At 38.0% G+C, this 26,308-nt stretch overlaps 3 protein-coding genes across 3 annotated transcripts; 1 reads left to right on the forward strand and 2 right to left on the reverse strand.

Moving 5' to 3' along the window:
• Window positions 1–1,709: 1,709 nt before the first annotated feature.
• On the reverse strand, window positions 1,710–8,405 carry pmela (premelanosome protein a). Its single transcript, XM_058632715.1, has 12 exons — window positions 8,262–8,405; window positions 6,835–6,930; window positions 6,584–6,730; window positions 6,236–6,370; window positions 5,359–5,520; window positions 4,986–5,270; window positions 3,932–4,897; window positions 3,695–3,850; window positions 3,466–3,568; window positions 3,107–3,312; window positions 2,927–3,017; window positions 1,710–2,236 (listed from the first exon to the last, which is right to left on the reverse strand). Exons 1-12 carry the CDS (start codon window positions 8,317–8,319, stop codon window positions 2,083–2,085), a joined length of 2,559 nt encoding a protein of 852 aa, XP_058488698.1. The 5' UTR covers window positions 8,320–8,405; the 3' UTR covers window positions 1,710–2,082.
• A 5,364-nt stretch (window positions 8,406–13,769) lies between these two features.
• cdk2 (cyclin dependent kinase 2) lies at window positions 13,770–17,927 on the forward strand. The gene is made up of 7 exons (XM_058632052.1): window positions 13,770–14,228; window positions 15,447–15,524; window positions 15,625–15,745; window positions 15,844–16,014; window positions 16,497–16,598; window positions 16,709–16,912; window positions 17,696–17,927. The coding sequence occupies exons 1-7, from the start codon at window positions 14,113–14,115 to the stop codon at window positions 17,798–17,800; spliced, it is 897 nt and encodes a 298-aa protein (XP_058488035.1). The 5' UTR covers window positions 13,770–14,112; the 3' UTR covers window positions 17,801–17,927.
• A 3,051-nt stretch (window positions 17,928–20,978) lies between these two features.
• olfml3b (olfactomedin-like 3b) lies at window positions 20,979–25,571 on the reverse strand. The gene is made up of 3 exons (XM_058632051.1): window positions 25,393–25,571; window positions 23,815–24,100; window positions 20,979–22,749 (listed from the first exon to the last, which is right to left on the reverse strand). Exons 1-3 carry the CDS (start codon window positions 25,489–25,491, stop codon window positions 21,965–21,967), a joined length of 1,170 nt encoding a protein of 389 aa, XP_058488034.1. The 5' UTR covers window positions 25,492–25,571; the 3' UTR covers window positions 20,979–21,964.
• Between the last annotated feature and the right edge of the window lie 737 nt (window positions 25,572–26,308).

A 26,308-nucleotide genomic window follows, 5' to 3' on the forward strand; every position in this document is an offset into this window, starting at 1 on the left:
GAGAGAGGGAGACATGTCAAGTCCATGTCTTTGTTCCTGCTGTGGAGGCCAGACCATAGCCTCTTCTGCTAATGATTTTGCTGCAGTGACGTCAGCCTTCTTTCCTGCACTGCAGTGTGTCATACGATGTGCATGTTAACAGCAGTTCTTTGTCTGCTCAGTGCATGACGGTGGCCTATAACATCATAGTAAATCATTGTATATGAACAGTCTGCGGAGCATAATGCACCCTCAGCTGCTGCTCATCTACAGTGTAAGCGCACTACTACCTGAACACCTCTCTGCTGCTAATAAAGGCCGTTGATGCTGATGTCCATTTCATTGAAGATATGTTGCACCAATTCAATTCAATTCAATTTTATTTGTATAGCGCCAGATCATAACATACATTATATCAAGGCACTGTACATTGACAAGATCATGGAGAGCAGAGAAACCCAAAATTTCCCACAATGAGCAAGCACATAGAAGCACCATAGAATAAAAAGATTGAAGATGTGCCTCTACTTTAAAATTGATGCCAAAATAATGTCCTAACAAGTGTTGATCATCGCCCTATCATGAATCAGTCTTCGCTGTCAGTCATGACGTTTCACACTGTCTTGTACCATCATACAACTAATTAAACACAACTTACAGGAAAAACACTTGAGTATACAACAGTTTTTACTAAAAATTACGAAAATCATCTTTTGAAATTTGTATTTGACATGTACTTTTGGTTTGGCTCATGTATCATCCAACAAGCCATTCATCCATCTATCATCCATCAAGGAAGATGTGGCATTTATGACCTATACAGCGGTCAGCCACCAGGGGGAGAGCTGGAGTGGCTTTGGCTTCACTTGTGGGACCTGTTTAAGCTTTCATTCATGTCATCTGTCTTTGTCTTTGGTATAATTTTGGCATCTGCAGACTGTTCAACTCTGTGTTGCTAATGTTTTTGCTAGTGTTCTCTTCAGAGCCTGCAGCCAAAGGCATATGTGGACTAAGTGACTGCTCATTTAATTTCCTATTTTTTTAATTTAATTTTATTGTTTGAGTCTGATGATAACATTACCCAAGCCAAGGCATGGCATTATTAAAAAAAACTAAAAAAAAAAACAATAGACTGAATAATGTGAAGTTTCACTTATTTGCGAATCAACAAGGTACTGTTTTACTAAGCTATTTGACTTTCATTGTAGTGTTGTTTTTATTTTTACTTTACTATTAATGATAATATAATTATGTAGTATAGTTTATTTACTTGTCACTTGTCATGGTTACAATAAATGATTGTTTTATTTTGTTACTTTTTAGTAGCCTGATACCATATTCTGTATACATCTTAGTATTGTGCCATTTTGAAGACTAAGACCATTCTTCAGATTTTGCTGCCATTTAAGAGTAAGTGTGCAGAATTCCCCCAGAAGAATTATGTAACATATTACATTATTCGTTCGTGGCATTGATAAATGGCCCCATGAAGGCTTGGGCCGGCCCTGGTCCTCTCTTTCCTCCAACCACAAATTGACTTGAAAGCAGAAGCATACAAACATGTGGTACCTTGGAATTTAATTTGTGCAATAATCATTAAGAATTTAACTTTCAGTTCTCACACAAACCGCATCTGTTGCAGTTCTTCAGCTAAGCATCAGAGTTTAATACTGCCTTTACCAGACATTATTGCACAATACTGTATATGGGAGACAGAAAGCACACAATAGTGACGAAGTTGTGTTTTATTTATTTCAGGGTGCCAAAGGTAATAGTATTGTTTAGTGCACATAATTTAAATTACACGGTAAAGAAATTAAACTGAATTGTGCTTATCATGATTTTCTAATTAGTTTAGTATAAATTGGCCACAAATCACAGTTGTGGCTTCTATCAACTATTCGTGTCAAAATAAATAACTTCTGTCTACAACATTTCAAATTCCTCTTTTTTGTACAAATGTTGCATATGGGGCGGTTTCACAAAAGTGGACGTGGCTTAAATCGGATGTCTGGGAGTTACAATATACAGTATATGATTAAAGCTGATATGGTAATGAATGCTGTCGATGTTGATGTTGAGTGCTTAAGCTGCTGATGATATTCACACGAGTCTCCCCTGAAGCAGTGGACGACTTTCCCCCGGTGACTGTCGGCTCAGCAAGTTCCACAACAACAAAGGCACTGATGTTACGGCTGAGCTGCCTCCATTATTGACAACGTGGTCCTCTGTCAGTGGCTGGTACTGCTTAGACCGTCTGTTACGATACAAAGTGTGAAATGAGTATATGACACAAAATAAATCAAAGTTCCTGAAGAAACAATGCCATAAAAAGTAAACAAGTTATCGAAAAAAATAAAGAAGATGATTGTAGCTTGTCATGTAATCAGTTGTGTTGTTTTCATTAGGTAATACCGTTTTGTAATAGTACATGTTATGCTCACATTTTCACATTCAGTTCAGTGTTGTTAGGCATTATATCTACATGAAGGTGAAATAACTTTTGACATTCCCAATATTTATTTTGTACAGCATCAGCTTTTAGCCACTGTGGCACGGCTGCAGGGATGATGATTTCAGTTATTTACTTTATATGCTGTTGGTGTGAGCTAACAGAGCTGCTAATATGGCTGCAGACCTTGAAATTCTTGTTTTTGTAGTGCTACCAATTACAACAGGAGTCCAACAGGGTTCAATCCCTGGACCTTTTCTCTTTCTAATACTCCAAACGTGTTGGTGGTGATTTTGTTCTCTTGTTTGTTGTGCATGCTGACTGACTTTATGAAACTGAGTTTATTCCATTGTCTGCTTTTCCTGCTTTTAGAGTTAAACAAAAAAAGATCCACATTAAATATGGATCACATCATGAGGTGATGATGGATGCTGACAATAAACTTGTTTTGCATAATTGAGCTCTCACTTTGGTCTCTATTGATAAATGACTCACCTGTACATTAAACCAATACAACAGACGACGCAGGCGAGGACCATAACACCCAGTACTGTAGCAGCTGTTCCAGCTGGGGAACCACCAGAGGCTGTAATTGAGGCACAGTAAATGAATGAGACAAAACAATAACTAGATTGAATCATTTAGAGGCTATTGATGGATTGTTCTTTTACTCACCTACTGTTACACTGACTCTAGCACTTGCCACAGCCAGACTGACATCATTGGTCAAGGAGACATTGAGGCAAAATACTCCAGAGTCATTGAAGAATTGACGGAGGACCATCTGACAGTCTGGAGAGGGTGTAGCTATGTTACACACAGTTTCTACTGGTGTGATACAGTCAGCATCTGAAATGACTGTGCAGACCTCACTTGGAAGGCTGAAAAAATGGATAATTTGGAATGAGACATGGAGTGCACATCAGATTAATTATGAGTGTATACAATAAACACAGCTTTCTGTTGTCCAACTGTTCTAACTTTGGACTGGCTTGTGTTATCACTCACTGACTCTAAAGAACAGTTCTACCCACCTTCCCTGACAGGAAATGGTGACATCCACAGCATTTTGATTTAATTCAGTCGCCACTGCCACAACGTTGGTCACCTGCACAATCTCTACGCTTTCAATACCCTCTGCACGATTGAAAGATGAATAAAGAGGATATTAAAGCAAAGTTTATTGGAGTGTTTGTATCAAAACATTTTTGTTATTATTTAGTTTAAAAGTGCCATAAATACAAAAAAATAGTGTTTGCTTACGAACGACATCTACAGTGGCTGCCAGGGAGCCATAACGGTACACCATGCAGTCAGCTGTCAGTTCTGGGGCTTGTCTTTTAGCCACAACAAGGGCAATTTGTGCTGGATCTGCTTCCACCTCAGCTTGAACTTCACCTTCACCTTCAGCTGCTTGCTCTGCAGAAATAATACACATTTGTTACAAAAGTGTACTTTTTATTTGATGTATGCTTATTTTAGTTTACAGTCAATACTCACCTGCTGCAGCTGCAGTGGCCACAACTTCATTCTCAGTTTCCTGCACTTCAGCCTCAGTATCAGCCGGTGCTGTTTCCTCTACGGCTGTGGCCTCAGTGGCAACTGGAGCAACGACATTATCAGCAGGGGCTTCTGTTTCAGCTTGGACAACCTCTGCATCAGCATCAACAACATCAGCTGCAGCAGCATCAACTGCATCAGCAGCACCATCAATTGCATCAGCAGCACCATCAACAGCAGCAGCAGCAGCGTCAACGGCATCAACAGCATCAGCAGCAGCAGCGTCAACAGCATCAGCTGCAGCATCAACAGCAGCAGTATCAACGGCATCAACGGCATCCACGGCAGCAGCAGCATCAACAGCAGCAGTATCAACGGCATCAACAGCAGCAGTATCAACAGCATCAACAGCAACAGTATCAACAGCATCAGCAGCAGCAGCATCAATGGCAGCAGCATCAACAGCAGCAGCAGCAGTTGCCACAACTTCAGCCTCTTGCTCTACAGGTTCCTCTGCCACAGGAGCAACAGTGACACCGGCGGCAACCTCAACTGCAACAGGAGCAACTGAAGCAACAGCAGCATCAACCACAGGCACGTCTTCTTCAGCTGCATCTGTCACCACTACGGCTTCACCTGCAACGGCTACATCAGCATCTGCTGGCTCTTCAGCTACAGGGTCAGTGGTTTCAGCTTCTTCTGCTGTAGCATCTGTTTCTTCTGCTGTGACTTCTACTTCTGCAGCAGGAGCAACAGTGTTTGCAGGATCTTGTTCTTCTGGAACAACAGCTGCATCAACTCCTGCAGGTGCCACTGAGGCAACCTCTGCTGCCTCCGCGTCTGTATTATCAGTTGCTGCTGCATCTTCTGTATTTGCAGCTTGTGGAGTGGCATCAGAAGCAGGAACATCCAGAGCGATCACATCTCCTCCATCAGCTGGAACAGCAGAGGCATCAATTGTAGCCACTGAAAGAAAAGTTAAAAGCCTCTGAGAAAAACTTAACTCAGACATCACATGGGATTGCATTTAAAAGAACAAATGATAAAATCTCACCAGCAGTGGGATTTGCGCATCCGTTGGAAATGGTTGCCATCAGGACCACCTGAGGTTTGAAGGTTCCAACAGTGAGGAACGTGTGTGTGACTGTGCGCTCTCTGGAGATCAGAGTCCCGGAGCTGTCGCCAAAGTCCCAGCTGAAGCTGATGTCTGCGGTGCTGAGATACTGACTGGGATCGTGGAGATTGACACTAAAAGCAATGGCTCGGTTCTGGATGAAGTTCTGGTCGTCCTGGTTTATATCATTGACTTGGCTGAGGGATAAACTGAAGGGAACCTGGTCTGAAGACAGATGGAGAGATGCTAATGAGATATTTTGTGTAGAATGGGGATTGTTAAAGGTTGGCTCAGAAATTGCTGAGTTGGTTACCTGTGACAATGAAGACTGAGGAGGCATAGCCAAGAGGGATGAACTTGTTTTTGCCCCGGCAGTGGTAGATGACAACCTCCATGTTGTAGGAGCCCAGGGGGACATTGTCTGTACCAATGGTGAGGGAGGAGGACGGGCCGTCTGCCACCTGCCAATAACGTCCTTAAACAGAAGAACAATTAGATTATTTTAACAACGTTTTAATTACTTCAATTCAGATTTATTTTTTTCATTGCTGATTGAGATCTCTGATTAAATATTTAGATTTTGATTTGATTCTTATTTACCAACACAGGAAAGCATGATTTAAACTGCATTGAACAAAAAATTTTTCATTTACAAATGCAAAACTTACAAAATGTTTAATAGATAGACAAGTAATGATGCACAGCCATAGATTGGATATAACATATAAAAAAAATGAATATGGCCCTCCTGTCCTCCTGAAAAGTGAAATCTAGGGGGTTGGATGAAAGTTTCAGTTAGCCACACATACACTGTATATGTGTGTGTGGCCCGAGGCTAATGTCAACTTAAGTCAATAGAGAAGAAACTTCTCATTGAGAATTTCACAGCCATTTTTACAGCTGTTTGTATATACACTGCATAATATGTATACATATATATATATATATATATATATATATATATATATATATATATATATATATAGAATATATATAAATAATGTGTATATGGAGACTGTGGTGTCATAGCTGCATTTGACAAATGATATCCCCTATAACTCACTATCTCTTCAGTAGTAATGTATATATAGATTCTGTTTACCTCAAATAGAGCATCAGTATTTCACATCACTTTACTTTGTCAGTAAAACAAACTGTTGCAAATAGAGATGTCATTTTAAAATCTTTACCCCACGTCTTCCACACAAACACATAGTGAGGTTTCTTCTCTTGGCTCCTGGTGAACCGTGAGCCGTCTGGGAAAAGTCCCACCTGCGGAGTGTCCTGGTCTGGATACACGGCCTGACCCTGCTGATACTGTTGTCCTGAGGAAGAACACAAATTAATCAGACATCAACAAAATAAAAGATGAGAGAATGCACATATACTGCATTCTCTTAATATGTACATAAGTTGCAAATAAGAATACATTATTTGTACTCAATAGTACATTACACTGAGGCATTAGAAAAAGAAGTCATTGTCATTGGTTGTGTTTTTAAACATGAATGAAAAAAGGGTTCTCTCCACACTCTTACCATTGATGGTGCAGTTCTGTGCCCAGACCACCTGCCCATTTGTGAGCACTGTCTGATTTGGTGGGAAATTTAGATTAATATTGAAGGTTGTCTTTGCTCCAGTCAGAGTAGGTGCATCATTTTTAACATCAAATGTTACTTCACCACCTGGGGGGGGGGGGAGATCAAGCTCAATTTAACATCTTTAGATGGATCTGTTGAGAAAAACAGCAGCATTTTTATCTTTAAGACTAAAGAGAGAGTTTGCTCACCGAACCAACAGTTTCTGAACCTCGCGTCTCCATCTTTCCAGACAGGATACATCTTTGAGTTCCATGAGCGATAACGTGTGAACTGACTTCTCCGCTCTGTAAGGGATATTACAAACTCTTCAGAAAAAATACCTATGACGTTCAACTCACATTATTCTCATCATCAATCAACACAATTATCAAGGTTTGGTATATGGTTTTGGTTGTGTGGCTGTCATTACATATATTATTTTTTGTATAGTATTTTCCAACTACATATTTTAGTAGAGTTGAAGCATATTGGTTCTTAAAAAGAGACATAATCTCTTTACGATATCAATGACAAAAGAGCTGATTTAAACGTGAGCGGCACCCTGTTGTTTGATGGGGGAGTCAGGAGTGCCAGGGGTTCTTAGCAGGGGGGGTCACATGACCTGCAATCTCCCTCAATCCCCTTCATGTGACTGTCAGCTGAGCAGCAGCATCAGTAATCCCGGCATGAGGAATGAGGGATTCCAGACTCAGTGGCTTTTTTTCTCACACTGTGTGAGTGTGTGTGTGTGTGTGTGTGTGCACGCTTTTATGTGTATCTTTTTGAGGACCAACAAATTTATAAACCGCCTCCGCGTACGTCTATGAGGGTCCTCACTATGAATGTCTGTCTGTCTGTGTACTTGTATTTATTACCTTTTTAGACCTTTTTTGGCATAAACATTGACCCTGTCAGGACCAGTAGTACTCATGGAGAGCAAAACCAGGTCCCTAATGAGGCAGAACCAAATTTAAAGGCTAATATTTGAATTGTGGTTAGGTTATGGTTAGAGTTAAGCATTAACTGGGTATAAAAGGTTAAGAATAACACTTTTGTTTAGGTTGTCCAAATGAATGGATGTCCTAAAAAGAATATTTTGTGTGAAAATGACAATAAAGTATCTTAAAATTAAATAAACTTTGAAGTAAAATGTATACAATTGTTATTAAAAACATGAATTACAATTCTGTTCTCCAAATGGTATCACTTACATATGGAAAAGTGGCATGAGAAATTATGTAATTGTGTGACACTGGCGTGTTAATGTTTGCTAATCTTCCCTGGGTTTAACAGAGTGTGAAGTGTGTCAGCGTGAAATCAGCGTAAAATGACAGATCTGTCTGTTTACCTTTCAATTTTTGCACCACAAAAACAAACAAACAGACTTTGTTATTAAAGGGGAAAATACATTTGTTTCGCTAGACCGACTAAATTGGTTTTACATCTCATACAACAAATCGCTCAAAGTTAACAAGTCATTTAAATCGAATGAGAAAGTGAGAAAGAAATAGTTGATCTCTTTCAGTTGCAGAGTGTGGTGTAATACAGTTAATATTTGAGGTCCAGATAGTGCAGAATAAAAGAGAAGAAAAAGGTGACAAAATGTTTGTAATGAAAGAAGTTGAGATGTACTCACGAATTGCACTGGCTGATGTAAAGGCCAAAACCAGCAGCACCAGAGCCTGAGTCGTCATCCTGATTGTGTTTGTGTCTGAGCCCCGATCCTCACCCGGCAGTCCTGAGCCCCAACACAGCCCCAGAGAGAGATTTAACAAATATCTCCCCACTCTCTTTAAGAGGGCCTTGGACCTGAATTACCATAAACGTTCTTCTCACCTCTGACATCATTGTGAGTCTGTAAAACTGGCACCTCCCACTTTAAGAACACATCTAAGTGCTGTTGTTTTGAGGAAACACAACAGTTGTTTTCATTCATAACCTTTGCGATCATTTAAAATGTACATTATTACGAGAGTTAATGATATATTCTTTGTTTGTTCATGTGTATACATGCTTTTACTCTGTTTCATTTTGAAAATGTCATTCTCTGATTGTGATGTTGCACGTCCTACACTAATACAAAAAGGAAGATCATCTGCTCACTTGTATGTGAGTGTGGTGAGAACTGTGTTGGAGCTTAGCCGGAGTCATGCCGGTGTTTGACGTGTGACCTTGCAGCTATGTGAGCACGGGCATCACAAGATGAGTGTGTGGACTGCAAATCAATGGCGTCCTTTTATTTCCCCAGCCATTTGTCCACATCCTGCTGTCCACCTCGGGCTGCTGCAGCTCTAAGAATCTGTGCTCGCAGCGACGCAGACACACCCATGCTCTGTTTGTGACATACATCCTCCTCAATAATCCACTTTCATCGCCATCAGGATGGCAACACAAGGGGAATGGGCTGATTCATTATGGAAGTGATTAATAAACTCAAATCAATTTCCACTTAGAACATCTATGCTACATAAAATATAAAAACAATAAAATCATTATTTTCAAAAGCTACATTTGTCTACCTGCAAATGAAAAAGAATTGTAGTTTAACTCATACAGGATAAAGATGAAATAATATTGCAAAGTTCTATCTCCCTTTTGATCTGATATGATTTTATATTTATTATGGATTCTTTTTCATAATCTGGGTTATTTATGTATTTATTTTTGTCTGTCTTTCGTTTTATTTCAATATGTTTTAATGTCTACCATTAGCTTGCATTTATCTGCACCTACTCCTGGTAGACATTTCTGCTCTTCCTTTACAAATGTTCTTTTTCTGCCAATGATATTGCTACAAAAAACATGCTAAAAAAACCCACCTTTAAAAATGTTATTTTTCTGCCAATAACATTGCTAAAAAAAATATGGAATAACTGCTTTTTAAATTTATATATTTAAATGAATGTGTATGTTTTGCCAGCAAGTCTAGTTTTGATGAAACATCCCCACATGTGGCAACGTGCACAGATAACATCGATAAATCCTGAAACAAGATATCACTGATACATGAGGATTAATTATTAATGTTAATCTGATTCTGAGTGTAATCATTCTCAGAAGTCATGAGCTATAAAAATGCAAAATGTAAAAGCAAAGTTTGTTATAAAGTTTATTATACGAAAAAAAACGATGTCTGTTATTGTTGTAGACTGTTCAGACAATTTAATAATTATTACATTAATATAAAAGTTTTTCATGATATTCATTTACTATAGATGATGAAAATATTCCTAACAAAGGTTATTCTAATGAAAAACGTTTTTGAGGAGCAAAATATACATTTATGAGGACTAAATTTCTCACTATGGCTTTTATTATTCACAGGGGTTTTTTTTATATTTAATGTATTATTTCTTTAATTTTCTTTTCTTTTGAAGCCCCCCTCATTTATTTATTTTACTCTGGTAACTGCCTTGGTATTAAAAAAAACAAAACCAAGGTGCACAAAGGTCTCGATAGATGATTAAGAACTAAATAAAGGGGAAAACAGGAGAAAACTCTTTACTCCAGACTTGGTCATTATGAGCTGTGTTCTTACACAGACTCGTGCTTTCCTCACTGTTGTCTCATGTCTGTGGGACTGTTCACACGGCACTACATGTGACCTCTCATGTGCTTACAGCAAAGTTCAGGGGGAAATAAATCCATCCCACAGAGCACCTGATTTAACATGCCGCAAATAGTTTGCCGTTAGCTTCTTTCTTCATTAGTTTCCACTGTACAGCATCTAAGCAGCATTATTCTTGCAGTCCGGAGACATTTTGAGGACTTTTACTTTTCACTTTGCAGGAATATTCCTGGGTATATTTCGACAGCAAACAATTCAATTCAAATTGTGCAATACAATGATTTAACATCGTGCCACAGTTGAGTTTAGGTCTAAACATTATATAAACAGCCTCTTCCTGACCTGCAGTCTCACATGCTTAGAGTCGCTCTGTTTTTCAGCACCAACTCACATAACATTTGGGATTGTGTTCTATGGCTGAATAAAAGTACGATCAATAGAACCATCTGAATTGTAAAAAGCCACCTAACGATCAGACCAGACAGTCAAATAAGTTCACAAATACAGCAACAACAACACTAAAAGTTGATGATTTCACGTGGTTTGGTCCTAATTCCTTCTGGGTTTTTTTTGCCTCATTACCACAAACACAACTGAAAAATTAGACAAAAGAATGTTAAATTACTTTCATCAGGAGACTTTTAACAGGTCGCCAGAGTACTGATTAAAAATGTCCATGTACAAATCTGTGAATAACCAGCTTTTACATACTAGTATAGCCAGAACAACCACTGTAAAAGTAGACAAAGCTTTCAAGGAAAGGAATGTCACTCCCATCCAGCCACAGTAACGTTTGAGCTCACTCACAGAGGAACTTCACTTAAGCCTCTGGGCTTTGGTCATGTGTTAATGCCTCCATGTTGAGTCACCTCAACAGATACTGTTCTAATGGACACTCGATGGCTAATGTCGAAAGCCGGGTCCCTAACGTATTGATTGAACTTTTCCAAAATCCTAACCAACCCTGTTAAGTGTCACTTCCAGGTCTCCTAATTGTTCCTTGGAAACAGTTGATAATGATATTGGATGTATGTTTAGGGTCATTGTGCTGCAATCAGGAGTGGGCAGTATTTCTGATGCATGTATTTAAGATACGCATTTAAAATACAAGACATTAGTTTGTAATTTGTATTTTCTATTTAAATATTTTATTCAGCTTCATATTTGTAGCAAAATTCACCACTGTTCTCACAGAAGAGTGACAACCCCATACCCCATATTGACTGCAATAACACAATATTTACATTTTACATTATGTATAAATATAGCCACCTCAAATTAATTCTCCCCTTTTGGTTAGAGTCAGATTCAGGAAGTACTTTATATTTGGAAAATACAAAAATGCAGTGTTTTATTTTGATACATGTTTAGTTTTTAATTCATTTTTAGTTGGATATTTGGTATTTTATTTTAAAATACATTTTGATGTATTTTTCCCATGAATGTCAGACAACTCCCTGACACTGATACTGCATGATGGATAAATATCTGCCACCATGCTTCACTGTTGCCTGCACAGACTGTCATTATTTTACTTTCCTCCTGCCCTTCAACTAATAAACTGCCTGCAGCCCAGAGCACCTGCTGCCATTTTTCTGCACCCCAGTTCTTATGTTTTCTTGAATTTATATCTGTGAAATCATTCCTAATTTACAGCATTTTTCACACTTGCTACAACTTTTGCACAGTAGTGAATATAACAAAGGCACAGACTGTATCATATAACTGCTATGCCACCAGCTCAATTCCTGCTGGGGGCCCTGGTTGTATGTTCTACTAAAGGGGGGAAACAGGAGCTTTGATTGAGGCCCTGCAGCTCACTTACGCCTGGAGGCTTTGTAACTGAATAATCTGGATGTGACCCTGGAGGAACACTAGGGCACTTACAGGGTGCTGGTGGGTAGTGAGAGGTTGGGGGGGAGCAGGAGGAAAACATGTGGAATAAGAATTGTATTTGAATACACTATTTAAATTCCAATACACTATCTATCTAATTTAAATGAACTATTTATATGTATCATTTACATATATCCTCTACAACCTTGGTTCTCAAACTGTGGTGCATGGGTGTGTGATCGTAGTGGAGCTGAGGACTTTTGACTGGATTGCGTAGAAAATGAAACAAATAACAATGTAATAATAATATGTTTAAATAATGAATCTCACTCCATCTTAATCTAATTTCACTAAACCAGTGTTTGAAGTATAAGAATAAATCTGCCTCCTGTGTAAAGTCTGTAGCTGACTTGGCTCGACCTATTTACACCGCTGTATTTTAACATTGGTAATAACGGTGTTACTTTGAGAGCTCAGTATGTTCTCAGGTGATGAAAAGTTTGAGAACCACAACATTTACACTGTAAATATTAAGGTCATACTGTAATCTACACATTATTATCTTAATATTTGATATTTCTGTATATCATATATCTTGTATATTCATAGATGTTAAAATGTTTATTATTTAATGTCAAGAAGGGGTATATGGCTTGATACGTTTATAATGCTCTCACACTCCTATATAGGACACATGGAGCAATGGAGTTGAGAATTGTTATTTTGATGTGACGTTTTAACATTTCTTTATGTTATTGATAGTTCTGGCCCTTTATTTATATATTTTTACTACTTTAATTTGTCTGAATTAATTTATTTATGAATTCCTTCAATCTGGTTTATTGCATGAGTGTGTGAACTAACAACATTATTTTTTGTTTTCTACGGGGACTTGACAGAAATCTCACACTGACTGCACAACCTCACTTTCTTTCACTAGAGGGAGCAGCAGTCATTCCCCTCCATCATCTGCAGTAGATAGTGAAAGCATCAATTTACTGCTTTAATTTGACCTCTAATATTTCACAAAATTATGTTTTTTTCCTCATTAATGGACATTTTCTGTTTGTTTGTTTGTTAGTTATTTCTTTTGTTTTTATTTCATTCATTGTTTTTGAAAATATTACTATTTCTTTCCTCTTTCCTTTACATTACATTACTTTCCTGTTAATCACTTATACATTATACATACCACATTGAATGCAAAATATGTAAGCAGAAGCAAAAACACACAAACATAACTCAAACACATGTAAACAAACCAACAAACAAAAGAGAAACACAACATATTACCCCAAATGACTGCCCAAACTAACATTTTTAACTACATGAACACATTTTATATCCATTGTTTAATTATTATGTGATTATATGTGCTAATTTTTAAATGCTTAATTATTCTCTTTGTTCAGCAGCTACATAATAGTTTTTTTCTTCATAAATAAACGTCCGCCGTTGACGTAAAACGTCATCGTCACTTGACCATGTGACTTGTGAGGGCTGTTTGTTTGAATCCTGCGCATACGCCGATATACCGCGACTCCGTCTCCCGACTCGCGCTCATTAACTTTGAAACCACTGACATTCTGTTTGAAAAACATTTCACTGACTCTTTGTTGTCACGTTTATTAAAACAGTGATTCTCTCAGAGGACGCCTGTGATGAAGCGATTATAAGAATTCAGAAGTTCCGTCCGGCTCCAGTAGTTGGTGTGTCTTGAACACAGAATCAAGCGCTCCCTTGGTAAGGCGGGAAACACTGCTCTGCTGGTTGGTTCAGTGTTTTCCAACCGAGGAGCAACCGCCGCGCTAATCTACACTGGAAACAAGTGCAAACATTAACTAATGAGCCTTTCCACGGCTTTTAGGGTCTTCAGTCTGACTCTGACCAAAGAAACAAGTCTCTTCCCAGGCTGTGGAGAGTCCGGAGCGCCTAAACCAGCCCAGAGGAGCGGTTAATTTTATGTCTGTCCACGCTCTGATCGTTAACGTTTGCCTCCGTAGCCACCGAGCGGCTGTTAGCTCCGACACAAAGAGGAGCGTGTTGCTAACTAGATAAAGCAAAAGTTATCCAAGAAGAAACTATGGATACGTTTCAGAAGGTAGAGAAGATTGGAGAAGGGACGTATGGTGTGGTTTATAAAGCCAAGAACAAAGTCACCGGAGAAACTGTGGCTCTTAAGAAAATAAGGCTGGACACGTAAGTGAACGTCAGTGTTGTTTGGGTCCATCATCCTGAACACAGCTCAGCTGTTTCCCCCGTCTGACAGGAGAATATATACAAAAACATCACCGCAAACACTATCCGTTAAATCTGAAGCTGTGCTTTCTTTTGAGTCACATAGTTTGTAACCATACGCCCATCACATTTAAATTTAATCGGGTTTATTTGTATGGTGAACATACAAAATGGTTTGCCATGTGTACCTAATAAAGTGGTTCAAACAAAACTCAAATCAGATGTATTGACATTTTACTGTACACGCAATCGAAGTGCAAATACAGAGAAAACATTTCCCATAATACCCAACAGACACAAAAACAACAAAACACTAATCTGTGAGTCTTTTAAAATGGCAGGTGCATATCCAGAGGGGATATACTCTCACTGCCCCCTTTATTAGGTACATCCGTTGAACTGCCTGGTAATGAACATTGGCCAATCTGCCAATGTGCAAAACATGGCAGCAACTCAGTACTTTTAAAAGTCATGTCGACATTCAAAATGAGCATTTGAGTGACTGTATGTGACACCGTATTTGGTGCCAGGCCCCATACAGATGAGGTCATCAGAGATCTGCTCTCTGAAGGGCTTGTTGTTGTCCAGTCTCTGTGCTCTCTGTGAATGTGTCCTCCTTAAGTCAATGATCATTTCCTTTTCACATTTAAGATCTGATTAAATACTCAATTTCAGCATCTGTTTAGTTTCAACAACCTTTATTAACAGAAAATAATTGACAACATAATGTATGTTTTAATGTGTGCATTTTCAACATATAGAAATAGTTGTTATAGGCATTAAAATAACAATGATTACTAAAGTTCACTGATTATTACCACTAATAAAAATAAGTAGGTAGTAATTATTTGCAGCCATTGTTATGACTAGTACACACTGCTTTGCTGTGGTAAGAAGTAGACAGGTCAGTTTTTCAGCAGGTGGCATCAGTGAGTCACTGTATTTGGAGTTTTATGATCCTTCTGTCAGATCACAGGAAGCAAAGTCATTGTTGTATTTAATCAGTCTTTTTCTGATTTGAACGCTGTGCAGTCAGTGATGTATAACTTTTTTCATTTGTCGACGTACATAAAATAAAGAATAAAATGGATTAAGAATGAAATTGAATCCAGTAATCTTGTTATAATGACAACATAGCCCAGGATTATAAGTAGTTGATGTCTGGTTTATTTAATGCAGGGAAACAGAAGGTGTACCAAGCACTGCCATCCGAGAGATTTCTCTTCTCAAAGAACTCAGTCACCCGAATATTGTCAAGTAAGTGATTTATGTTACAGCTCTAGAGAAACTCTAGAAATGATTATATTGTTTATGTTTGAGTTTTAATTCCACCTTGTCTCTTCACGTTTTCTTTCAGATTGCGAGACGTCATCCACACGGAGAACAAGCTCTACCTTGTGTTTGAGTTCCTTCATCAGGACTTAAAGAAATTCATGGACTCTTCCTCAGTCACTGGAATCCCACTGCCTCTAGTCAAGGTTAAATACGAGCTACTTTGGTGATACAGGCTGGTCTTCTTGAAGGCTGTGTGTCTGAGATCATGACTCACCTGGGTTTATTTTTCTTGCATTTGTAGAGTTATCTTTTCCAGCTGCTGCAGGGTCTGGCCTTCTGTCACTCTCACAGAGTCCTTCATCGAGATCTGAAGCCTCAGAACCTCCTCATCAACGCTCAGGGGGAGATCAAGCTCGCTGACTTTGGCCTAGCAAGAGCCTTCGGAGTACCAGTCCGCACATACACACACGAGGTGAGCTGTGCAACTATTATTAACATTCACTAACAAGCTTCTAATTTAAAATAGTGTCAAGTGATTCTGTGAAATGAACCTGCACACATTTCCATACAAGTTAGAATCATATTATGAAAATAATCTTTAATTGCAGCCCTAGTTAGATGTTTCTTCTGTTAGATAAACTTGCCTTGATCTCAGTAAGCATTTGTTTTGTTAACTACATTTCAGAGTAAATTTGCTCCTTTTATACTTCCAAAGTCCATTTTTGAAGCACAGATTTATATGGTTAAAATATCTTAATCTAAAAATGTCTAAGTATCCACACCTTTGCTTATATAGTCAGATTATTTATTGTGTTTTCTATAAGTTAACTACATGCTCTGCTTAAGTGAGTAAAACATGATTTGTGACTTATTCTGAAAGTGATTCTTTTGCAGCATAGTTGCGTAAAATCAACATTTTGTGTTTTTCTAACTTGACTGTGTGGTGATTTTCAGGTGGTAACACTTTGGTACAGGGCACCAGAAATCCTCCTTGGCTGCAAATACTACTCTACAGCTGTTGACATCTGGAGTCTTGGCTGCATCTTTGCAGAAATGGTAATATGGTCACTCTCATCCCTTTAATGTGAATGAACAGAACCTACACATGATTAACAGTAACTCAGTATCTCACCAATAGTCTGGCCTCACTGTCCACTCTTATACAGATCACCAGGAGGGCGTTATTCCCTGGCGACTCTGAGATCGATCAGTTATTCCGAATCTTCCGCACCTTGGGAACACCTGATGAAACCATCTGGCCTGGAGTGACATCACTGCCTGACTACAAACCATCTTTCCCAAAGTGGGCCAGACAGGATTTAGCCAAAGTGGTTCCTCTTCTTGATGAGGATGGAAGGGAACTGCTAGCTGTAAGAACATTAGTCATTCAAATATCATATTATTTGCAGAACGAATCAAATTTTACTGTGTAAAGTACAATCACTGATTCTGTTTGTCTGTTTACGTAGTAACAGCAGGGGTGGGAATTGGCAGAGGCAAATATTATATTAGATATACTGTAATTTACTCCTGCACAACAACTTAATTAGTATGAATATAATTAAATAATAATGAAAGGTATTTTAATTCTGAAATATTGATCTCTGTTTATGCCAATTGGTAACAAACGGTTTTATATCTCTTCACCATCATGTCATGGTCAAGTGGTGTAGTGCTGCTTTAAGTTCAATTGTTGCTTTAAAGAAGTTTCTTCTAAGATTTTGCAAAATGGCCAACAACGCAGACAGATAAACAACACAAGAACAGCATAGTAAACGTGAATTCAAAACTGTTTAAGTGGTCTGTCTATTTTCCACGATTTTGGAAATTTTGTAGTCATTATTTGTTTTCTAGCTAATGGTAATATTGTTTACTGGCGTCAATTTGATATTTTAACGCAAAAATGATTGTTTTAAGCAAGTGCATGTATTTTAGTGTGATGAATAACATTCAATGGCTAAATTGGAATTTTGGTAAAAGCAAGAGGGTGCTCCTGTTACCAGGTTTAAAATTTTACATTTGTATTGATACTTGGCATCCACATATAACAAAACATTACAATACTATGCTGTATCGATATTTTTCCCCACCCCCAGAAATCCAGTTTATCAACATATCGACTGAAGCTATTTGTGTTTATTTGTTTTTCACAGGAAATGCTCAACTATGATCCAAACAAAAGGTTATCTGCAAAGAATGCCCTTGTGCATCGGTTCTTCCGTGATGTCACCATGCCAATCCCTAACCTGAGACTCTGAGTCGAGCCAAACATCAGGCCATTTTCATGCCAAATGTATGTAAACAAAGGACCCCAGCTGCCATTCAGGGTCACACATGGAGCAGTGGACACTACAGGACAAGTTGGATTAAATGGATATTTGATAACACTGAAAATCAGCTTTCTATCAAAAAAAGAAAAAGGCTTGTTCTTTCCAGCTATTTGTGGTGTACTTATGAATATCTAACTAATTTTCATATTCACAAGTTTGCATATTATGTGCAGTTGCCATTTTTGATGTAAATGTTATTTGTTATTCCGATGGTGCTTTGACCAAGTGTAGGTCAGGATACTCTAGTCAGATGCCATTAATTTACTCAAATAGCCCAGAAGTTAGAATAAAATATTATACATTTGTGGGATAGTGCAAAAAAAAAGTCAAATGCTTTGTAAGACTGAGCAGCAGCTGAATGACTGGTGAGGCGACAACACATCGTCAGCTGATGTAAAACAGTTGTTGCTAGAAACACCAGATTGAAACTGTTATTTGATTTTTCTTGAAGTTCATTTTAAATATTGGATCCAAAGTATCCTGAAGTGACTTTGAAAAGCTGCACATTTGGTTGGCTACACAAATGCTTGATGGTCGTTCAGGTTTTCTGTCAGAATAACTTGGTAAACTGAGGTTCTCAGCATTGTACATAAAAACAAGTACAGTTGTAATATTCAAACGTTCCTGTTGAAATTTAGATTTTACAGAATTTATTATGCTGTTGCATTTTTCTTATCCCAGATTTTATCGGAGGTTAATGAACTGTTTCTTTTATTTACAGTTTACAGAAAAAAATAAACTTGTTCACATAAATAACTCTGGTGATCTTTGGCCTAGAAACTTCCACTGCGGTCAGATGGTTCATTTGAAAGGAATTCTGGAGCCAAATCAAACAATTATGTCAAATACCAGAGTCAAACATTGTTTTGCCTCATTAAATCAAATTACTGCAACACTTTGTTAACGTTTGACTCAACAAATACTAAGGTCAGTGGGTATTTCTTCACACACACAGTAAGACGGTTAACCTGGTTTGTTTTTAGAATAGGTAGTGTTAGGTGTAATATTGAGACCAGACTGAGGTTTATGTTGACTATGAACTGTAGATGTGTTCTCATCAAATCATATGAAGAAAAACATGTCTTAAGCATGGCATTTAGATATTACACACAAAGGCAGGGGTTTAAAGTCATAAATCTAAAGCAGGAAAAAGGGTTTCAGTGTTTGAAAAAGTAATCTGTATTTAATACTGCCTTGTAAATGTATAGGGACAATAAGCTTATGTTTAATGGTCTGTATTTATATAGTTTTTTTATTCTTCACCACTGACATCTGCATTACATTACAGTTTATGCCATTTCACAAGGGTCATATTTTGTCAGGATCAAAATGTAGACTAGTACAGCCAGGTATTAAACCCACAATTTTCTGGTTTAAGGATGACCTCTACCACTGCACAGCTGCCCAATATGGATCATGAAAATAATAATAAATAATAATGATCTGTCTTTTATGAGAGCATACTGCATGTATGTTAAGGAACTCTGCTTATTGGCTCATTTTGAGCTAGTCACAGCTTAAATCTCAGCACAGGGCAGTTGTTGACGTCAAACTTGTGTGTATTTGGTGATAATGTTTTCCACACATGTTAACCTTGTAATCTGATAATGTAGTATGTTTTCTTTTTATCATAAGAGCGGTGAGTCTGCCAACTCACTCACAGAGAGAGAGAAACACTCAGGAACACCAGTGAGAAGTGGAGCTGCTCGTAGAGTTATGGAAGGAAACAAAGTCAGCCAGTTGTCTGCTCCAATTCAATATCAGCAGGTAACCAAATAGTTATACAAGCGTTATTATTATTGTTATTATTATTTATTAGTCACACTATATGTAGGCGTCATGTCAAACAATACATATGTTCATTTTTTAAAACCACAGTGAAATAAAAAAAGAATATAAAATCTTAATTGTACAAATCCTAGTGGCTTTAACGTTTGTTTAGTTTGCATTTCATGTTTTACTGCGATAAAAAATACAATTTTATTATAAAGAAAATGTATATAGTGTTTTGGTGATTTTCATTTACACTACAAAATACATATGTTTGACGAGTGGGGCACATACACGTACAGCATAATAACAGAAATATACATTAGTGCTAGCCAGCTAGCTGTAAGTTAGCTGTAGTGATAAAAATGACAACACCATGGATATTTTGATGATAGTTGTTAGTATTAAACTCAAAGTCAAACACTGGCAAGTTTTTAACTTGTAAATAAATAAAGCTGCAAGGAAAGTGTGTGTTTTTGAAGCTACAAAGGTTTGCTTCCTATTATATATAATAGTATTATATATAATATACTGTATAAACTGACTTGTTTCACAAGAGTGAAAACTTGATTTCGACTTGATGTTGTTACTTAGGGTCTGAGCACATGACCAGTGAGGAAAAATATGCTCATCTGAACTGATTTACATGGAAATTATAAATCAGAGCACAAATACAGCTCGACTTCCCAGATTACAGTTGACTCATTGTGCCTTTACTGCACACAAGTGACAGGCATAGTATATGTATATAAGTATATGACGGAAAGATTTTGTGAGGTTATGGTAAATAGTTAGATGTATAAAATATACTGTAAAGCTTTTGGTATATGAATGAGAAAGAACAAAAGCACTTAAAAAACAGACAGTAGCGGTCATGAGATCATGTACAGTAAACCCATTCAAGTTGACCCATCGGTAGACAAAACCGATGGTTAAGATGGAGGTGCAGTGCAGTGTACTTAGAAATGTAACCCTCGTGCAACCTTTTTTTTTTTGATAATTTTGTCTGTGTTAATGGTATGAAATTTGCATTGATTTGTATGTGATGGTTTCAAATGTTTCTTCTGTTCCTATAATATGTCTATAATACCCTGTGTAAAACAAACAGTTACATTCTTCACCTTAGGTACGAAAAGTGTCAGCATTGAAACCCATTATAAACTCATTTTATCCCTCGTCATTGCAGCATGAATAATACTTTCCATGTCTTTATGCTTCTATCCTGAGATCATGGCCTCAACTGTTCATCATCATTTTGGCCCAATTTTCATAATTTCCCTGGTAATCCAGCAGGTGGTGGTGCTAAATTATAAATGGCCAGTAGAAGCCTATTCATTGATCAGGACTGATGTGTTACCAAAAAACCAAAACGAATTTGCATAAGAAGGGATAGGACAAGATGGATGCAGATGATCTGCTGTGGTGACCCCTAAAGGGAGAAGCCGTAAGAATAAGAAGATACAAATGGGACATTTTTGGCCCTTAAGATGTCGAGAGTGAGTAAGTAATACTACACAAAAGATAATCAAGCAGGACAAAAAAACAGTATTGTTGGTAATCTGATACATATACCAGGTTGCTCTATCCCTTCAAACCATCATGTATTATGTAATATATAATGTAATATATTACATATTTTTGTGTTTATTAAATATTACTTTTTTTATTGCATTTGAAAAGCTGGCATTTAAAGGGTTACTTATAAAAAAAATATGAGTAATGTTTTTAATTATCAGGCTTGAAGTTTCATTTAAACACATTGAAAATGAATATACATAATAAACATAACGTTTAATTAAAAGTTTAATATCAGTCTTTTGACAGTTTTTGCACTTAAGGTGAAGGGCGTTATCCTCTAAAGGTTGCATGAGGGTTAAAATCATGGCAAACATGAGACAATGATAGAAAAATCCCACAATCAACAAAAATCCTCACTGGCCTGTTTTACTGTTTTCTGTAACTACATTTATTATTTTGTCCTTGCTCCTGTGTTCCACCGAAAGTCTGCCCCTTAAATTCGAACCATTACAGTGTGTAAATTACACAGATACATCTGAACAATTATTAAGTAGGAAACAATTTTCGTTATTAAAGATGTAGATCTGATTATTGTTTTAAATAATATAAAATGGAAACTAATGGCTGCATGAAAAGTAAGAGATAAGCGTCTGAATTTCTACACCACATGTTATAAAGTGGCCAGTTATATGAAGTAAACATGACTTGTACGAAGCTAAAACTTGCCAAACCTCTGGCATGGTCGTGTACACGTTTATGGATTTGTTATGGAGAGTTTTTTGAGGATTGTTTGTACTCATGAGCTCATATTTCTAGTTTCTTCTTCATGACGAGCTTGTACAGGATCTGATATCCATCATCCCAGGCATACAGCAGCTGCTCCTGTGGGTTGTACTTCAGACTGGAATGAGCCCCATAACGTTTTGGGAAGTAAATCTGTGGTGCGTCCTCATTGGTCACCATGTCATTAACATCAAATACACACTGCAAACGAGAGCGACCAGGTTGCTGGGTGTTGTACACAACATAGAGAGTGCCGCAGATGACAAAGGCGGCCTCTGCATTCTCTTGCGGGCAGTTAGTGTCCCACATCTGCTCGATGCCCAGCAAGTTGGTGTCCATTTTTGCCACAGAGATGTGCCTCTCGTTCTGGCGTGTGGCGTAAATGGCCCACAGGCCTTCTTCATCCACAGCCAGGTCCAGCACTGTCTCAGGAGTCAGGTCGTACACTGGGACGTGGTCCTGGACAGGAAACACAGCCCTGTCTGTCACTGAGTTGCTCCTCAAGTCATATTTAATCACCATGATCTCGTCATCCTGAGTTACATAGTAGGCATGATTTTTGTAGATGACATGTCCTGTTCCTCTCCACGCCGATGGTAGCTTCAGGGCCTTGGACTGAAACATCCCCGGAGAGCGGGTGAAGTCCTGCACAGAGGAAAACTCGTGGATTGTGTCCCCATCTGTCCCGTTGAAGATGTAGATCTTCCCAGAACCTGAGCTGCTGTCTTTGCTCCACGCGCCCTTTGGCCCTCCGACTCGTTTCAAGATCTTCATGGCTTTTATGCTCGAGATCATGTCACTGCAGTCTGTGTATGAGAGAGTGAGAGGGTGAGAGGGTGACGTCTCCATGACATTTTAATAACATTATCTTCTGTTATCATTTGAAAACTGCTTTAAGGAAGGCTCCTTTTTCTGATGATTGCTTTGCACAAGATCAATTCTACTCCAGTGTTAGTTGTCAGGCAGGAGGTGTTAGCTTAGCTTCTAAAGTCCTGTTGTTGTTACCATAATATCTCGATTAAGATAAAGTCTTAATGCTAAACTAAGAATTTGTTGTGCAACATGTTTACATTTGTGTGTTGTGTGTACATATATGTACTGTAATGATACATGCACTTAGACACACTCATACAATGTAGGTTATTTGTTGGCTTGTTCCTCTATTACTGTTGTATGTTATTGAAAACAAAAAACAGATTTGTTTCTTTAAAGCTAACATAAGCCAGTCAGCTGTTGGTTTCAGTTTATTGTTCAAAGACATATTTGAATCTCCTCATCTTTAATTTGGTAAAGATGAGGTTTCAAGTGCTTAAAGGGCAAATCCAAGTCAGGTCTAATGTTTGAATTATTTCAACAATATGATTCTTATTCTACTCAGAATGACTGTCCTACATAAATATAACTTCTCCCTTCTGTATTTGTGTTATTTACAGATTTCTTTGGGCTCAAAGAAGCCACCAATACACACGCAGCATTAGTAAATACATCTGCTCAACATTCTCAGTGTGTGTTTTCAATTTGGTTGATATTTGGGGATTCATGTTGTTCCTCCGAATTTTGTCGAATTGATCAGTGACTGGAAAAAAACTACATGCGTTTTCTTTTTCCTGTAATTAGTTGGACATGTTTTCCTGTTGTCCTTATTATCATTTAATCATCTTCCTCATTTGCACACAAAATGATTTTGACACATACACTCTGCTTATCTTAGACCAAAATTGTGGTGGTGGTGGTGGTGGTAGTCAGAGTATTAGTAGTAGTAGTAGAAGTAGTAGGAGTAGTAGTAGTACTACTAGTAGGAGTAGTAGTAGTAGTAGGAGGAGGAGGAGGAGGAGTGTCAGTGTAGTTTCACATCTTATCTCATATCTCACCTGACAGTTTGGAATATTTGGCCTTCTGCTTCTCCGTCACCAGATTGACCTGCTGCTCTATCAGCTTGTCGTCTACATCCACACACGGCTGGTTCCCATTCTGAGTCTCCAGGTAGTCCAGCTCCCGCTCCACCCGGTCCACCCTGGTGCCCACGCCGTCCAGACTCACTCTCAGCACCTCTTTCTCTTTGTCCAGATTCTCCAGCTGAGAAACCATTTGTTGCTTCAGCTCCCGCAGCTCTGTGGCATAACGGGCTGTCTGTTCGTGCCATAGAGAGATCCGGTCCTGTTGTTTTTTAACAAAGGTGATAAGTTATGTCTGAGTCTATACACAAGCAGAGTGTGGCAAGTCTCCGTCAAGGATTTTTGTTTCGCAGGAACAGTGAGTGTATTTTTAGAAAGCAGCTGAAAATAGGAGGCCATAATTTTATGCTCCTCTCGGGAAATAGATTGGTACATAAGCGACATAATGAGTAGGAAACTCATCCATCAAATAACCAGGTTGAGGCTACACGTGGCAAGTATCCTCCCTGTGACAACATGTTTCAGCTGGACATCCTCACTGTGATCTGTGCACATGCTGCTCTTTTACAGACTGGATAGGTCTGGAGCGAGGCGGGAACAGAAATGACACCACTTTACTGACAATAAAGAGCAACAGCATTTGAAGACACATTATAAAAAACAGTACAGATTACTTTAATATGAGTATATGAATAAATGCATGTGTTAAAATAACACTTTAAGTCATTGTGATAATATTTGGTTCATAGTGATTCTGCTGTGATGAAACTAAAAACTGAACAGGTAGATGATTCATGGTTATTACACAGAAACTGTGACTGACCACAGGTGTCTCCAGGTAACAACCCCCTACGTTAAACATAATATAAACAGCATTACCTTGAAATTAAAGATTATGTGTGTGATACAAGGAGAGGATGAATTTCAGCTAAGGTTTCAAGTTTCATTCCCAAACATTTTCAGGTGAAGGTATTACACTGATGTAGCCTTATTACTATACCTCCATATTATTTCTATGTTATTTCTGAGCTGTGATGTAAAGTTTGATCATATAACTTAATGTCTTGCTCCCTTTGATGACTCGTATCTTGTAATTTAGCATTAGTCTGTTTCCTGAATGAATGAGATGTTTCTCCACACACAGGAAGATCCCTGGAAGTTGATTCATTCGCCATGTGTTGAAGGGGAAATTGTGTAATTCATTAAACAGATACAAATTAAATGAAAACGTGTGATGCCAAGATAATACAAGTCTCATAATCAAACCAGGTCTATTGTCAAAGATAACAATAACAATAACAATAATTACTTTTTCTAAATAATGTAATCATGTAAACTCCTTGCTGAAATCACATGCATACAGTTTTAACTCAGTGTCTCAAAGCAAAAAATAAGCTTATGATTCATATACATTTTGGAACACTGCACAGCACCAGCATTTTCCCCAGGATTTGCCCACATCTGCATTCCATTGCCTTTGCCCTGTCCCTCAAAGTTTCCTCTCAGAGGGACTCTGGAGCGCAGGGCTCGGCAGGGAGGTGAAGGGAGTCTTACCTCAATAGCAAGCAGCCTCCGCTCCAAATAGTCAATCAGTGCTTGGTGCTGAGCGGTGGCAAAGCAGGCCAAAGTTACCAAGACAACAAGTCCTCTCATTTTTTTGTCAGCTCAGTCTCTCTACCTCCTGTAAAACCTTGACTGGAGTTGAGTGGCGGCGTGTTAAGGAGCCAGCAGAGTCCCAGAGGTGGGCTGGAATGTTTTACTAAGCAGTCTGGGAGGAGCCAAAAGCATCTGGTAGAGATGGAAACACATGCAGGGTAATGGAGACAAGACAGTCCATCCTTTATTTCAGTTCCTACCTGCTAGAAAAATTGGAAAACTAAATCTAACGATTATAAATTATTACTCCCTCTATGAGAGAATTTGCACTGTTAAAGCAGCAAAGACAGTAAAAACAGTACAATTAATAAATAACAGAAAACCCAATACTGAAGAATAACACAACATAAACAGTGTGTAAACATCATTTATGAGCATAGTGTGAAGCATAAACATTTGCACATACAGTGTAAGATGTGAGTACTGCAGTTATAGGTCCAGTAACATTATAAATATCACTTAACAATAAAAAAATACCTTTTGTTTTCATAGCCTTATAGTTAGCCTTTAATGCAGCACAATCAAATGTGTATTTTGTGTTTTAAAGTATAAAATATATTTATTGTCATTGTCATTAGTGCAGGAGATAAAAGATTGTAAAATACCTAAAGTATGAAACTATTGTTAAATATAACACAAAATAGACTGAATGAAAAATGTAGAAATAAAACACAAGAGACAGGCATGTACTATAGATATTCAGTATATTATTGCAATATTGCACAATCCCTCAGGTATCACAACTGTATGTGTGAATCATTTTATGTATTAAAGGCTGTGGTGTAAAAACCGTCCTTTAGTCTGTTTGTCTGTG

Source organism: Solea solea, chromosome 6 (assembly GCF_958295425.1).
Source record: "Solea solea chromosome 6, fSolSol10.1, whole genome shotgun sequence".
NCBI classification, from domain to species: domain Eukaryota; kingdom Metazoa; phylum Chordata; class Actinopteri; order Pleuronectiformes; family Soleidae; genus Solea; species Solea solea.